General features: G+C 55.4%; 5 protein-coding genes across 5 annotated transcripts; all 5 read left to right on the top strand.

Annotated features, from left to right (window-relative positions):
• The first annotated feature begins 135 nt into the window (after window positions 1–135).
• On the top strand, window positions 136–2658 carry BKA78DRAFT_301629 (uncharacterized protein). Its single transcript, XM_066887374.1, has 2 exons — window positions 136–810; window positions 1007–2658. The coding sequence occupies exons 1-2, from the start codon at window positions 485–487 to the stop codon at window positions 2409–2411; spliced, it is 1731 nt and encodes a 576-aa protein (XP_066748973.1). The 5' UTR covers window positions 136–484; the 3' UTR covers window positions 2412–2658.
• A 37-nt stretch (window positions 2659–2695) lies between these two features.
• Window positions 2696–6288, top strand: BKA78DRAFT_6108 (uncharacterized protein). The gene is made up of 3 exons (XM_066893459.1): window positions 2696–2781; window positions 2843–5406; window positions 5653–6288. Exons 2-3 carry the CDS (start codon window positions 2857–2859, stop codon window positions 5929–5931), a joined length of 2829 nt encoding a protein of 942 aa, XP_066748974.1. The 5' UTR covers window positions 2696–2781; window positions 2843–2856; the 3' UTR covers window positions 5932–6288.
• A 588-nt stretch (window positions 6289–6876) lies between these two features.
• On the top strand, window positions 6877–8694 carry BKA78DRAFT_291013 (uncharacterized protein; the record flags this gene model as incomplete). The annotated part of the gene is made up of 1 exon (XM_066885832.1): window positions 6877–8694. One exon carries the CDS (start codon window positions 6877–6879, stop codon window positions 8692–8694), a length of 1818 nt encoding a protein of 605 aa, XP_066748975.1.
• A 176-nt stretch (window positions 8695–8870) lies between these two features.
• Window positions 8871–9759, top strand: BKA78DRAFT_6124 (uncharacterized protein). Its single transcript, XM_066893464.1, has one exon. The coding sequence runs from the start codon at window positions 9046–9048 to the stop codon at window positions 9511–9513; it is 468 nt and encodes a 155-aa protein (XP_066748976.1). The 5' UTR covers window positions 8871–9045; the 3' UTR covers window positions 9514–9759.
• Window positions 9760–10004: 245 nt separating this feature from the next.
• Window positions 10005–13693, top strand: BKA78DRAFT_243932 (uncharacterized protein; the record flags this gene model as incomplete). Its single annotated transcript, XM_066883986.1, has 4 exons — window positions 10005–10222; window positions 10317–12646; window positions 12692–13339; window positions 13392–13693. 4 exons carry the CDS (start codon window positions 10005–10007, stop codon window positions 13691–13693), a joined length of 3498 nt encoding a protein of 1165 aa, XP_066748977.1.
• Window positions 13694–14651: the final 958 nt, after the last annotated feature.

Here is a 14651-nt window from a genome sequence, read left to right on the forward strand (position 1 = left end):
GTCTAGAATTGAAAATACCACCATGGCAGCATCCCCGCGGCTCCGGGTGCCGTGGAAAGCATTCCCCGGATGGCTGCTCCGGTTTTGCGCGAGCTCTTGGTAGCTGTTTATACCGGCAGATACATGTACAAGTACAATTGAACTGCAACAACAGATGCACTCTGCAATGATGCGTTCTCTGCCCTCAACGTGTCTTGTCTCGCGTTGGTCCATTCACCAATGGCCAAGCTTCGCAGCCACAACCCGACTGACGCTTTGCTTCACGTCAAAACGTCAACCTTGCTGCTCTCCACACCATCAATTTCTTCTTCTTAACCATCACCCCCTTCCCTTCAGTCCTTGCCTTCGTCGTCTCTCCCTGCCCCCGGATTTTCCTTCCTTGCTCCTACCACACTCTCGCTCGCTCGCTCTCTTTTGCTCCATCATCGTCGGTTTCTTCTCGGATTTTATTTGATTTCCTTTCCGTGTTTCAAACAAGCCACCCATGCTCAACGCCGCGCTGCGCTCTCTGTCATCAGCAAGCCCCCGTGGCCTTCGTTTCGCTGATGCATCCGTGACCCGGAGCCATGTCCACCATCTTCGCACGCCGTTGACCCGTGCCGCTCCGCTGCTCTCGTCCTGCGGCAAGCGCTACATTCAGGGGGGCTCTCCTGCGCCCCAGCCAGGTCAGCCAGATCCAACAGAGGCCAATCTAGATGAGGACGGCAAATCAAGCAAGAATGGAAACGAGTCAGGCAACGACTGGAAAGGTACAGCTTTCAAGATGTTTGAATCTGCTGCGACGACCTTTGCCTCTGTTGCCATTTTGGGGTACGTGAATTGCATGCTCCCTCGTTCCTTCTCTCTATGTTGGACACCCAACATATTGTTGGAATTTTTCTGGTCGCAACGTCTTTTCTTTTGTTTTTTTTTTCACTTTTTTTTTCATCATCTTGTTCTACTCTCCTTAGGCCACTCACACCAGGTCCTGGCTATGCATTTCTCATTTGCTTATCTGGCTCTGCAGGCTCGTTGGGTACAGCTACACGAGGTACTACAAACGCTCAGTCCTTGAAAAGATGGAAAATGCCTTCAATCCAGGAGATCCCGTCTTAGATCTAGCAAGAGGAAAGCCACCACGCCCAGAAGAAGCTGAGAACGGCCACTGGATTGTCCGCGAAGAGCAAGAGAAGTTTGATGCTATCATGCGCGGCGAGGATGTTGGGCGTTACCACCTCCTGATTGGCGAGAAGGGCACCGGCAAAACCTCGATGCTCATCGAAGCCATGTCTAAGATCAATGGTGAAGGTGTTGCCATGATGGAAGCTCATGCTGACCCCGAAATCTTCCGCATCCGTCTGGGAAAGGCATTGGATTTTGAATACCACGAAGACAACATTGGATCGCTGTTCTCCATCCGTGGCCCTCGCGATGCCTCTGCACTACTCGACATCGAACGGGCTTTCAACAAACTCGAAAAGGTTGCTCTTCGGCGCAGGGAAAAGGTTGGTCGACCCCTGCTCCTTGTCATCAACAGCGTCCATCTGCTCCGCGACGACGAAGATGGCAAGGATCTGCTCGAACTTTTGCAACAACGAGCAGAGCAGTGGGCTGCCGCCAACCTCGCCACCGTCATTCTCAACAGCGATGACTACTGGGTATATGAGCGGTTGAAGCGCTATGCCACTCGAATGGAGGTAACGCCTGTGCGGGACTTGAACAAGTTCCAGGCAATGAAAGCGCTCGCGCACTATCGCTGGCGATACCACGGCGAAAGTCCCCCAGAGTCTTTGCTCGATGAGATCTACTCAAAGATTGGCGGACGGCTATCGTTCTTGAGCAGGGTTGCCAAGGCCAGGGACATGATGGGAATCTGCGATCAGATTTGCGAGGCCGAAAAGACGTGGTTCCTTAACCAATGCGGCATTCTTGGCGAGCCCATGGACGACGACGTCATGGATCAGCAAAAGTACGCTTCCGCTGCCATGGTTCTGGCCAAGGCGCTCTGCGAAATGGAGAAGGACATGGAAAAGACCTATGACCATGACAATGGTCACATCCTTCCCGAGGTTCCTCTTCACAAGGCACGCGAGATCATGACTCGCGCCGACTTCATCCAAGACTACGACCATATCAACATCTTCACCATTGACTCCAAGGCTATGGTGCGAGCCGATTCCGTCCCGATGATGAATGCCTTCCGCGAGGTGTGTAGACAGGAAGGCTTCGACAAGTTCCTGGAAGAGACCTTGGATCGGATTGCTGCTATTGAGAGCTTGGGCAGGACAAGAGAGCTTACTATCAAGGATCTGTGGGATGGTGGCAAGTACAAATTCACAACGCGCTCTGCAAAGGGCTATGTGGACAAGGAGACAACCTTTGAGACGGTACCAGTCAAGGAAGATACTGAGGAGGAGGAGGAGGAGAAGTAGTAGGCAAAGCGTGGAGTCGGAGGTTTCTTGAATTTGGCATTACAGGCGTTATTCTTCTTCAATCGTCGGGAGATGAGGCCACCCCGGCGAGCCTGGAGCTGAGGCAAAAGTTTTAGTAGCATTTCAAGCTTGAAGAATTCACTTTTCGAACAGAGCAAAACTCTAGCGACTCTGTCATAATTGTGGCGGTGGCTGCTTTTAGTTGTGGCGCAGGCGCCGGGATCAGCCGAGGGCCGTCAAGGTGTGGCTGAGGACGTAAACATTGTAGCCGCTCACACTGCGCATCTCAACACTCAACCCCATCTTCTTCTTCACTCCACCTTCTCACGATCTTCCCTCCCCTCCAATTATCCAATTTTTTGGTGACATGGTGAGCTCTATTCCACAAATACCACCGCGCAGTTTTTTGGGCATGCGACTCACAACTTCAGATATTCGCTCAAACATGAATACCAAGCGGGCCGGTCGCAAGACGCTCTCGTCGACTCACCACGACAGACCATGGACGGCATCCCGATGCATGCGCATGTTGAGGCCCATCTCGAACGAAATCGCTTGCTTGAAGACCGCCAAGTACGGCACTGCGAAAGGCCCCGCCGCGCAACCTAAAAACCCCCGCAAGCGACGTGCCGACGACAGCGATGAAAAGGCGGCGAAGCCCACCAGGAATAAGCCTGCCGATCCAGACTGGGCTCCCGAATTTGAAGACAAGAGACCGGTCAAGCGTCAGTACACTGGGCGGCCTCCTGGACGACCGAATAAAGGCAAATCCTTGAAGCCTGGCGAGTTGTCAGCCACTCCGTTGATCGCGAGGCATTCCAGTATCATGGGAAAAGTGCCCTATGAGTCGCCGCAGACAAACCAGGACAACCCTTTGAGCCGCGGATTGAACATTGCGCCATCTCTCAAGTTCCTTCGTCACCTCGATGCCAACGCTACGAACGGTGCCCCGACGGATATGCTGAAGCACGTAAACCGCCTGTTTGACAGCTTCAAGCAATTGCTGGTGGACACCGCCAGTCCATTTGCTGAAAATCAGGCTGAGGGTGGAGAAGGCTGTGTCTGGACCGAAGACCTGGACAATCCCAAAGGATCGCGTTCGCTATTGGCCATGTGCTTGCGCAAGGTCCCCGTTTACATGGACGGCAGGCAGGCATGGGAAGATGAGAACAGTGTGAAATGCGACGCCAGCCAGCAGGTTTATGAGGAATTGGAAGAGTTGGGAACAAATGGTGGCTGGAAGAAACTCCGTCATGTTGTCCGCGCACACGCAACGAGCTTGCTGGTTCAAGCCATTGAGGCAGACCTTCTTGTTGAGACCCAGATTCATTGTCTCATCCGCCTTTGTGATGCGAATGAAGCCAAAGACAGCTCACGGGAGTTGCTGTCAGCATTTGCGCACTCACGCGGTCCCCTGCCGCCGCCGTTTGGCTCCTCAGCCCAGCTCTTTCAATACGAATCGGCAACCTATCCTGGAATATCGGCTCTTTTTTCATGGGCTGAGAAGGAGCACGACTGGCCATTCTTCTACCGCGAAATCGGAAACATGATTCGCGCAAAGCTCCTGCCCTTTGAATGGCTGGCAACCAAAACCTGCAAGCCAGTCTGGACCAGGATTATCCGCGCCGCCTCGGATACGACCAATCGATCACAGTTCGAGGCCAAGGAGCTCCTAAGAATCGTCCTATTGGCCAGCTGTGGTATCGATCCAGCAGATGGCGAAGGCCCGTCATTGATTCACGCAAAGAACTCTTACAACGTAGTACACTTTATGAAGAAGGCATTCAATACGACAATCAGCAGCCTTTGCACCATTTTGTCATCCATTGTTCTCGTATCAAACCGGGAGTATGGCTCGGAACCCGAGGATGCTTCTGCTGTCCACTGCACACTCGAGGGAATAGCGGCTGAATTGGTCAGCAACGTCTTTTCGGACGACTTTCTCGGAACCCTGTCCAGAGGCATCGGCGCAGCTGACAGGATTGCGACAATACTCACAACCGTTTTGGTCATTAGTGTTTGTGGGAAAGAGCTTGAGTCGCCTCTTGTTCAGCTTCATCACTCTACAATTATTGCCGCCCTTCACACCATCAACAAATCTGCGCCGAGTGCTTTGGAAAGTCTTCCCGAGCTTGTTTGCTCGATTGTGAAGTCTTGCGGCAAAATCAATAGAGAAGACGGCTTCCTGCAGCTGAAAGAGATTGTAGTCTTCCTGCTCGGCACGGGCGGACGCAAGACCTCGTGGTTCATGGAGCGGCTTGCCTTGGACTCGGCAGACGAGTTTGCCCACACATTCGAATCTGGCAAGCAAGATCGCAGATACTCAAGAGATCGCGAGGCATATTTTGCGTTTCTGAGAGAAGTTGAGACAGTTGTGGACAGCCGCCAGCACGGAATGTCTTTGGTACCAACGCCCCATAGAAGAGCGCTTCGCGATACTTCTTCGGAGTCATTGCTCCAATCTGAAGATCGCTCTGGCTACAGGTGGGAGTCTGGTCTTTCGGAGTGGGTCGCTTTCACCCCAAAAGGCCGTCGTCCGCAACCAGGCCAGGCGACTTGCGTTCCACCAATCCAGCGTGCGGTGACGCGCCTTGCTTGGGACCAAATCAAATCGAATCCAACTTTGGATGGTCCCTTGTCGCATCAGTCTGCAGAGGCAGAAGCTGACGCAGACGAAGGAAACCTTGACGTCGGCCTCTCTAGCCCAATCTGTACGCAACAAGAGCCTTTGAAGTTGCAGGACGAGACCTCCAACTCCATGGCACCTCCATCGATGCCAGCGTTTGGAAAATCATCCGCTGGTCCGAGGCCTAACCACGTGAGCCCCATCGTCCTCATTCCCTCGCGAAGACCTGAAAGCGCCAGTCAGCAGCGACCGCCACCAAAATTCAAGCTCACTTCTTCGGGAATGCGACTGCGCAAGCGTCAAAGCCCTGGGGAACGAACTCACAGCTATGCCCACACGCTCCGGCGGTCAACTAGAGCCTCTAAAAAGGTGAACAGGTCCTCATTTCTGGGTACATTCGATGGTACAGTTGAGCTCGAGGATTCATCGAGCAACGACAGCCAAATCTGGAGCAGCGACGTCGAAGTCAGCAGAAGGGTCTCGAGTTCGTCTTCGAGTTCGTCTTCGAGTTCACAATCATCATCACTCCAGTCTTCTGAAGACAGCCGTCTCGTCGACGAGGACGGGGATGTATCAATGACCGAGAGCGATTCTGACGGCGACATTAGCGAAAAGCCTTTGGACGACACGGACGAACTCTCTTTTCTGCATGCGAAACCTGCCCGACGTCATCACTCTCCTATGGTCGTCATTCCCGCACCTCGATTCCGTCATTCCAAGCGATCGCGTCGCGCCTCTTCATCTTTTTCTTCGCGCCAGGAGACTGCCCCTGCAGCGCAACACAACACAAAAGCAACCGCAAAGTCGACACGTTCTACACGCCGCAGCAAGAACAGAGCTCGAGACTCCGAGGACCACGACTTGGGTAGCGAAGACGAGTTGAGCTTTTTGTGATTTGAACATGCGTATTGGGGGATTGGACGAAAAGTTGCATCTGTCGTTTGAGCAGACACGGAGTTGGCGCATCACATTGTTTTGACACTATTGTTTTGATACCCTGGGCATTGCACCCACATTTGAGATTGATTCGGAACGGAGTTAGGGACGGATACTTTCATTTCATTGGTTCGTTGTTTCTTCTTTTGGGTACATACTACTGGAGGGGTAGCCATGAAGATCAGTTTGAGTGGGTTGGTGTGCGTTGCGGGTTGACATTGAAGATCAACCCTGGGAATCTTGCACGCACCAGCCAGGAGAGAAGGATAGAAGAAGATACCGGGGAAAACAGAAAGAGAAAAAAGAGAATATATTTATGAAAAAAGGGTGCCGACAGCAAAATGTGATTTGAAGAGTGAAGTAGATGGACATGCCACACCGCCAGATGCAAGTCAAAGTGATATCTGGACTCCTGCAGTATGAGTTTGATTTACCTAGAATCTCTCGGTGAAAAGCGCCAAGCTGAGCAGGAGAGGTAGAGATGGCTTAAGAGCTGGTTGCAAAAATGGTAGAAAAATAGACGGCCGGCGTCAAAACAAGCTTACTAGTGACTAGCTATAATTATCGCCGGACCAAATAGGGGCAGGGGAGCGCTAGAGATTAGCAGCGCCATGGACGACCACATCCGCAACCACGTTCCAAAGGTCGCAGGGCTGTGGAGGAGGATGAAGCAGTCGAGATGTTGTGCAGGGGAACGGTGGTTCGGCAAGGGGGCCCCGCTTCAGCCCGCCTCAAACACGTCCCAGGTGGCGTGTGCCGCCGCATCCAACATCGCCATCCTTCCCACCGCTGTCAGTGCGTGAGCGCGATCTCATCCAACGTCCATCCTGCCGCTTTCAGCATCGCCAGTCCGGCCTTTCGCACTTACGAGCCATCCACTCGCTCCGGGAACAATTGCAAAGAATGTCATTTGACCTGTTGGCCGAATTTGCGAAGCCTTCTTCAACAGCCGCTTCGCAGCGGCCGTCCAAACCGGCTCCGGCTCCGGCTGGATCGGGTCCCGCCTACCAGCCAGGCAGAAACCAGTTTTCCTTCTTTGACGACCCGAACGAGCTCAACGCGCCGGCAAATTCGACATCGACTCCAGGATCATCCAGCAACTTTGGCGCCTTTGGAAGCTTGGCCTCACTCGCTCCGGCAGGACAAGCAACATCTGGTCCCGTGCCAGCAGCGGCGGCAACATCGTCCGCACAGCCACCACTACCACCAGCTCAGAGCAGCAACAACAACGATGAAGATGATGACTGGGGCGACTTTGCCAATGCCCCATCAGCTCAACCACCAGCAACCTTGTCCTTTGCGAATACGACCCAGACTCAGGCCGTAAAACCGGATCCATGGGACAGCCTTCGCACTGCAACTACCAGCACCAATTCTACATCGACGATACCATTCTCTAGTCCTGCACCACCAGTCCAATTGAACAGCAATCCACCTCCAGAGGATGACGACCCATTTGGACTGGGCTTGTTGCCAAATCAGAGCACCCAATCGAAGAAACCAAACGTGCCGAGCATACCCATTTCTCGGGTCCCTGAGAAGAGACCAACTCCTCCACGTGACCCCAATGTGTTGTTCGATGCCGAGAATCTCTCAGAGGAAGACGATTTTGGAGACTTTGAGGGGACGGCGGCTGAGGAAAAGCCGGCACCTTCCCAGCCTGTGGAGCCCGCAAAACCAGCACAGCCAGCCCCGACAACGACGGCTCTCAACATCGACAGCTTGATCAATGACCTCGAGTTGTCTGGTGGTCTGAGCTCAAAAGCACCTACATCAAAGCGGCAAGATTGGAAATCAAGCACCACGGCGAAGCTAGCCGCCAGGGCACAATCACGCCCGGACTCGACGCCAATCAGCTCCACAGGGACGAGCCCAGGACCTCCAGCAGCGCGGAAGCTTCAACCGGCCGCTCAACCCATACCTCTACACGATGAAGACGAATGGGCCGACTTTACTGAGACTGCTCCTACGACGACAGCGTCCTCGCAACCTAACCTACCTGCGGGCATTAGCATTCCCTCCACACCCAACAGTCCCCCGGACCCGCTGCCAAATGCGCTTCCGCCTACCAACATTCCACCGCCGTTCCTTTTGCTAAATCTATTTCCACCCATCTTTGCCTCTGCCCAAACGCGTCTTTTCAAACCGCTCGGAGCGCAACCACCGGCCGTGCGTTCCCAGATTTTGACGCACGAGCGTACGTTGAGGTTCCTGCGTTCATACCTCTCGATTGGCGTCGTGGCAGCGCGCATCATCGCCGGGCGCAAGCTGCGGTGGAAGCGCGACGCGTACCTGGCACAGGGGATGAGCATCGGGCCGGCGGGGCGTGCAGGGGGCGGAGGCATGAAGGTGGTCAAGCTGGACCGCAGCGAGGAACGACGCGAGGACTCGCAGGTTGAAGAGGTGGTACGGGCATGGCGGGAGCAAGTCGGACGGTTGCGGTCACTGGTGGTACAAGTCAATTCAAATGCCGGGGGGCGGCTAGGTGCTGTGCCCGAGGTTGCGGAGACGATGGCGGTGCGGACGGCCAAGGAGGCCGAGGGAGGAGTGCCGGCGGTCAGGGCATGCGCATTGTGTGGCCTGAAGCGCAACGAACGTGTCGTCAAGGTGGATATTGAGGTTGAAGATAGCTTTGGGGAGTGGTGGGTGGAGGGGGTGAGCATGCACCGGGCGTGTAGGAATTTCTGGGAGGGGAACAAGGAGGGGTTGAAGGGGGTATAGGTATTGAGGTTAAGCGTCGGCAAAAGCAAAGAACGGGCTTTGGTTGACGCCATTGCCGTCAGTTGGGTCGGGGACCAATTGGCGAATCATGGACGAGGCGAAGGAAGGTCGAGTCGTGGTGGTGAAAGAGGCGGCTGTTGTTTGTTGGTGTTGAAGCCGGGGATTGCCTGAAGGAGCGGCCGGCTTGCCCAAGACGGGCGATGAATCGGATAAGCGGGAGGGCGTGGCGCGTGGCCGGGTAGCGAGCGGTACTGTGGTGAAGTCATGGTTTAGGTTGTGTAGTCGTGGTTGACATTCGACATGTGATGGCTTGGAGGCGCCAGTCAGGCGGCGCGCCCCCAGCCGCTTGTGATGATGTTGCGACTGGAGTCTCCCGTCGAGGAGGACAAAGGCCGCCGGATCACAGAAGTAGTCGACGAGAAGACGGGAATACCCAAGTCGTTCATGTGGATACTGGACTGCCACGACTTGTGCACTAACCAAGCCGCGCAGTACAGGATGTACAGTGCCCAGGGACTGCCCATGCTGCCCACGGCCCATGGCCAGCTGCACCATCACGCGCTTCGGACTGACAGACATTACAATGTGAGGTACTCACATCTCACCGTCATCCTCGTTCTTCCTCCTCACTATTGCCTTCCTCTTTCCGCGCACACATACCTCACAGCCCTAACTGGCCCCATTCTCCCTGTCCGCGTCCATCATCACGAGTCTTTGTCTGCGTGCGCGCTGCGCTGCGGCTGTGCGACACCCGTCTCCCCGCTGCCTGAGCTCCATCAACCTTTACGTATCTTCGCACCGCCTCGGACACTATTGTAATCCATTCATTGGCAGCATTCAATCGCAATTGAAATCTTTTCCTCGTCGTCTCTCAGCGCCTGGCCTTTGCTCGGCGCGCGTAAAATCTTCCATTGCCGACCCATCACCACCAACCGCATCCTACTGCGTTAAACCCGGCGTCGCTGGCCAACGTCAGCCCTGTTCTGGTAATGAGCACGCCAAATGACAATGGTGAGTAGACTCGCGTTTTACCCATTGCTGTTTCGGGGGACAGTCAGCGTGCCGTGGCGTCCCAACCACCCAAGCACCTAAGCCCGTCAGTTGCGCCCAGAAGCAGCCTGCCGTTGAGCCCTACTACCGACCATAGCTACGTGACCGTCATCCTTAGCGACCATGGTGCTGCTGCCTCGTGTGCCTGTATATACCACCGACTCCAGCACCTCCGTCATCCATCTCCGTTTCGCCGCCGACCCCGACCCACCACCACCGAACGAAACCACCGCAGCTCAGACCAAGACACAGCTCTTCTGATGTGTATATTTCTAGGCTCGCAACCCAAGCAATCCACCACCACAACCACCACCTCGTCTGCCGCCCCCGATCCTGATCCCTCCCCGCTGCCAAAGACCAAGAGCACCACCAGCCTGGTCGACCAACGCCCCTCCACCGAGCCCTCCTCGGCCACGGGCCCTCGTTCGCGCATGTCGTTTGATGCCGCCTCTGCGCGCGAATTTGATACCCTGACGAGGTCAGACGGCCGAATTTGCCCTGCCCCAATTTTTTTCCACTTCCCTTTTTTTTCCCTTTTTGTAAGCCGCGGAGCGTTGACACCCTTGTTTTAGATCACCCATCATTCCAGAGCACGAACATGGCTTAGGAGCCTCAGGCCTACGCCGCATACGGCAACAGCCTACCACCAGACCTTCCAGTGCCGCCAACTCGCGCTCCGCCTCCATCGCCGTATCCCTTCCCCCCACGCGCCATCCCACCGGTACGCTACCCCCCGCCGCCAGCTCCTCGCCGCTCCAGCTCTCCGAAGACTTGTCCCGCTTCCCTTGCGAGTCACTACACTCGTTTTCTTTTGCCCACCAGGCCGACGACTTTATCCACAATCGCCAGAATGTTCTCAAGAGGAGCATAGATTTCATGCGGGATAGGTTAGGCTGGGCCGCCACAAATCACGGCATCGCAAATGCGCAGGCACGCCTCAGCGGGGATCAGGAAGTCCAGGGCATGATGGACCTGTTGTCCCGCGCAAACCTGATAGGGGACGAGGCCCTGCATGCCCGCGGCCTGGGCGGTGGAGGGCCCATGACGGGCCCTGCTGACTCGACGGGAGACAACATTTTCGAAAAGAGCTTCATGCCCCGCTCAGAGAGCCCCGAACCCATGGATCAATCGACACCCGTCCAGCGCCCCCAAGATTCGCTCTCCCTCGAGACCAAGCCGAAGCCTCCCAGGAGCGACCCTGACCACGAGATTCCAAGATTAGAGTTGCGCGATTCTTCTCCTCCAGCACCGTCTAGACTTGCATTAAAGAGGACATATACAGACACGGCGCCCCTGAGCATCCAGAGCAGGTTACAAGATGCCCTCGCCCAACCCTACATTGCGGCGGAACCTTCACATGTCGGCACTGGCAGCACCGCCAGCAGCTCGCACATTTCACCCCTTACTACGCCGACCCCCTCACAAACACTCCCCCCTGTGCCTGGGGCTCACACGGCCGCCTCTGCACCACACGGACACGGCAGCCGATGGGCACCCGCAGCCCAGGCCATCTTTACCACCGAAGCGCAGGCACCATGGACGATTACCGCCGCGAACGACCTGGCTTGTCTGGTTTTTGGCGTCACTCGATCCGAAGTACGGAAGATGGGCATTTTGGAGGTGGTGCAAAAAGAGCGGCGGAGATGGTTGGAAGAAAAGCTGCAGGATCCCGAAGTTGGGTCGAGAAGGAAACAAGACGCCCAAGAAAACAAGAGCACCCAAGCCGGCGCCGGCTCATTGCACATGGGCAACGGTGTGACGGCCAAGCTGCTAAGCAAACCGCCTTCGCGGGTGGCTGGCAACCGACGATCCAAGACTGATGACGGCAGCGGCTCCTCGTATGCCGCGAGAAAGAACGTAAAGGGCGGTTTAAACCACCAAGCCAACAAGTCGAGGGGAGTCTTGCTTTGCGGCGACGTTGTGCCGATCCAAAAGCGCAATGGTGCGACTGGGGCGGCGAGCCTGTGGGTCAAGGAGAAACGGGGCGGCCTCATCTGGGTGTTGGAAGAGATAGCTGAGGACTCGGTGTACGTCACTGTGGACGAGGTTGGGTGCGTGGTCAAGGGGCAGGGGGCGATCGAGGCCATCTGGGGAACCGAAAGAGTCCGCCGGGGTATGGACCTTGCCAGGCTGATCCCTGACATACCACGCATCCCCGGCACCAACACCGGCGCCTTGGACTTTGATGCAATTGCCCAGCTCAAGACGTTTACCGCACGAACGCAAAACAACATCAATATACCGATCACGGTTCATCAGCTCTCGGGGGAGGCGACGTTCCACGTTTCAAGCTTCCCGCATATAGCAGGCATCGTGGTTCTCTCGGCAGACAACCTGCAGGTCACTAGTGCCAATACCGTCTTTTCCTCAGCATTGTTTGGACAGGCGAAGCCGGAAGGTCTTCATGTCACTCAGCTGCTCCCCAGCTTTGACAAGATTCTCAATGTCATGACCGACGAAGACCAGATCAATCTGGTCGATGGCATAGTCATTCCGGAGCACAGCTTCCGCCGAGCTCGCGCGTTGTTGGCAATGCGGGAAGGTAGGGAGGACGCCGCCGCCGTCTTTTTGAAGCCCAGCGGCCTTCCAGCGAAGCATCGGGATGGCGCAGAGATCATGGTAGACGTGCAAATGCGAGTGGTTCGGAGCGATCGGTCGCCCAAGTTCAACGATGACATCATTGTTGAGGACGAGGAGCGTGAGGAAAACGGCGAGAGAAAGTTTTCGGAAGTCGTGTACGCGCTTTGGATAACGTACTCGAGGCAACTGCACGCAGTGACTCACGGCGTCGGCCCCGTCACGCCCCTGGTCTCGCGGCCAGGCACTCCACCACATCAACCATCCCCAGGGCAATCCGCAACACAGCTGCATCCCGAAGAAGCAGACTCCTCGACTCCTCGGCGTATCTCCCCGCCAGGCACTTCACTCCTCACGCAACAAATCCAAGAACAATCCGCAATGAAGTCCGACGTGGCCAAATCAACACCCTCACCTGCTCCATCCACTCCAACCCCAACCTCCGAACCCAAAGAACCCAACCTCCCCACCAAAAAGAAGACCATTGACGATTTTGTTGTACTTGAAGACATGGGCCAAGGTGCCTACGGTCAGGTCAAGCTCTGCCGATACAAGAGGAACAGCGCCAAAAAGATGGTCATAAAGTACGTGACCAAGCGACGGATTCTGGTCGACACATGGACGCGAGATCGACGGCTGGGCACGGTGCCTCTCGAAATCCACGTACTGGACTATCTGCGTCGGGACGGCTTCAAGCACCCTAACATTGTCGAGATGGCCGATTTCTTCGAAGATGACGTCAACTACTACATTGAGATGGTACCGCATGGGCTGCCGGGAATGGACCTGTTCGACTACATTGAGCTGCGCGTCAACATGGACGAGAACGAGTGCCGCAAGATCTTTGTCCAGGTGGCCGAGGCCTTGCATCACTTGCACACCAAAGCCAAGGTCGTCCACCGCGACATCAAGGACGAGAATGTCATTTTGGATGGCGAGGGCAACATCAAACTGATTGACTTTGGGAGCGCGGCGTACATCAAGAACGGACCCTTTGATGTCTTTGTGGGCACAATTGGTAAGCTCTTCCAGCCCCTACCCATGAAAATGCAAACACTGACTTTACACAGACTACGCCGCGCCCGAAGTCCTCGCCGGCAAATCGTACCGCGGCAAAGAGCAAGACGTGTGGGCGCTTGGCATCCTGCTGTACACCATTGTGTACAAGGAGAACCCGTTCTACAGCATCGACGAGATCATGGACCACGACCTGCGCGTGCCGTACATCATGAGCGAGGAGAGCATCGACCTCATCCGGCTCATGCTCAACCGCGACGTCGATCAGCGCATCACCATTGGCCAGGTGCTCGAGCACCCGTGGTGCAAGGGCGAGATTGGCGCTCCCGGCACCACCGGTGTCGTCGACCCGTGACATGACGTAGCGTGGTGATGCACATCTGGTGGTGGTGCGGACGTGCGGTCGGTCAGAGTGTGGGGTGTGGGGTCATTGGGGGGCAACGGACGGAGCGCAGCCGAGCGGAGCCGAGTGATACCAGCGCGGACGGGGTTGCATCTAACTCGATGTAGTGAGTGCGGTGGGGCGGCGGAGTCTGGCAGGCTGCCGGCCGGGGTGGAGCGATGGGGCGAAAGATGTTGATGTTTCCAGCCTCCAGCAGCCAACCAGCCGACTGGCTAGCCACGGACAGAGTGGTGGTCGGCGGACCAGTGGTGTGGCGATGTTGATCTTTTCCTTTGATTCCCTTTTTTCTGAACTTCTTTTCTATTTTTTTCAGAGCGCCTGCTTGCGCTGGCTGTAGCACACTCGACCTCTGTGCTTGCTACCTACCTCTTTCTTCCACACAAAGTCTTTTGGATTGTTGTGCCACTGAGAGATCTTTTTTGAAACTCCAAACAAACGCTTGTCCTGTTTGCAAATCTTGCTTGAGAAGGCGCGCCTGCGGGCTACTGCCCTTCCACTTTTTTTCTCGCGCCCATCAACCACATATTTCTTGCTTTTGTTTTTGGCCTTCGTTGATATCAAAGTATTTGTTTACCCAACCACCTGTCAAACCAAACTCGATTTAGCAAACCAGCCAATCAGTCAGCCCCAGCTAGAAAACCCGCTTAAGAGCGGTGGCAGCGAATCGATAGAAAAATCCTCCTGCCTGCGTGCGGCTCTCTCGTCTTTCGTTTCTTCGTTCTTCGTTCTTCGTTCTTCGTTCTTCGTTCGTTCATTCGGTCTCCTCTTCTTCTCTCAAGAATGACTTCATCTGTGTCGATCTTCGATCACCTACTGTTTCGACAGCGGTGATCATTTCCTTTGTCAACTCTTTTGTCAGATCAGTCTGCTGTGTCTCTCTGCTTATCCGCAACTTGCGAACTGTGCCTTC

Source organism: Phyllosticta capitalensis (genome assembly GCF_038381095.1).
Source record: "Phyllosticta capitalensis strain CBS 128856 chromosome Unknown BKA78scaffold_1, whole genome shotgun sequence".
Classification (NCBI taxonomy): Eukaryota; Fungi; Ascomycota; class Dothideomycetes; order Botryosphaeriales; family Phyllostictaceae; genus Phyllosticta; species Phyllosticta capitalensis.

Bases quoted from the DNA above. Each gene is read 5' to 3' on its own strand.
- BKA78DRAFT_6124 (XM_066893464.1), top strand. From the start codon at position 9,046: ATGATGTTGCGACTGGAGTCTCCCGTCGAGGAGGACAAAGGCCGCCGG.
- BKA78DRAFT_6108 (XM_066893459.1), top strand. From the start codon at position 2,857: ATGAATACCAAGCGGGCCGGTCGCAAGACGCTCTCGTCGACTCACCAC. The intron at 5,407-5,652 runs GTGAACAGGTCC...ATTAGCGAAAAG, and splicing joins CAACTAGAGCCTCTAAAAAG to CCTTTGGACGACACGGACGA.
- BKA78DRAFT_301629 (XM_066887374.1), top strand. From the start codon at position 485: ATGCTCAACGCCGCGCTGCGCTCTCTGTCATCAGCAAGCCCCCGTGGC. The intron at 811-1,006 runs GTACGTGAATTG...CTGGCTCTGCAG, and splicing joins GCCTCTGTTGCCATTTTGGG to GCTCGTTGGGTACAGCTACA.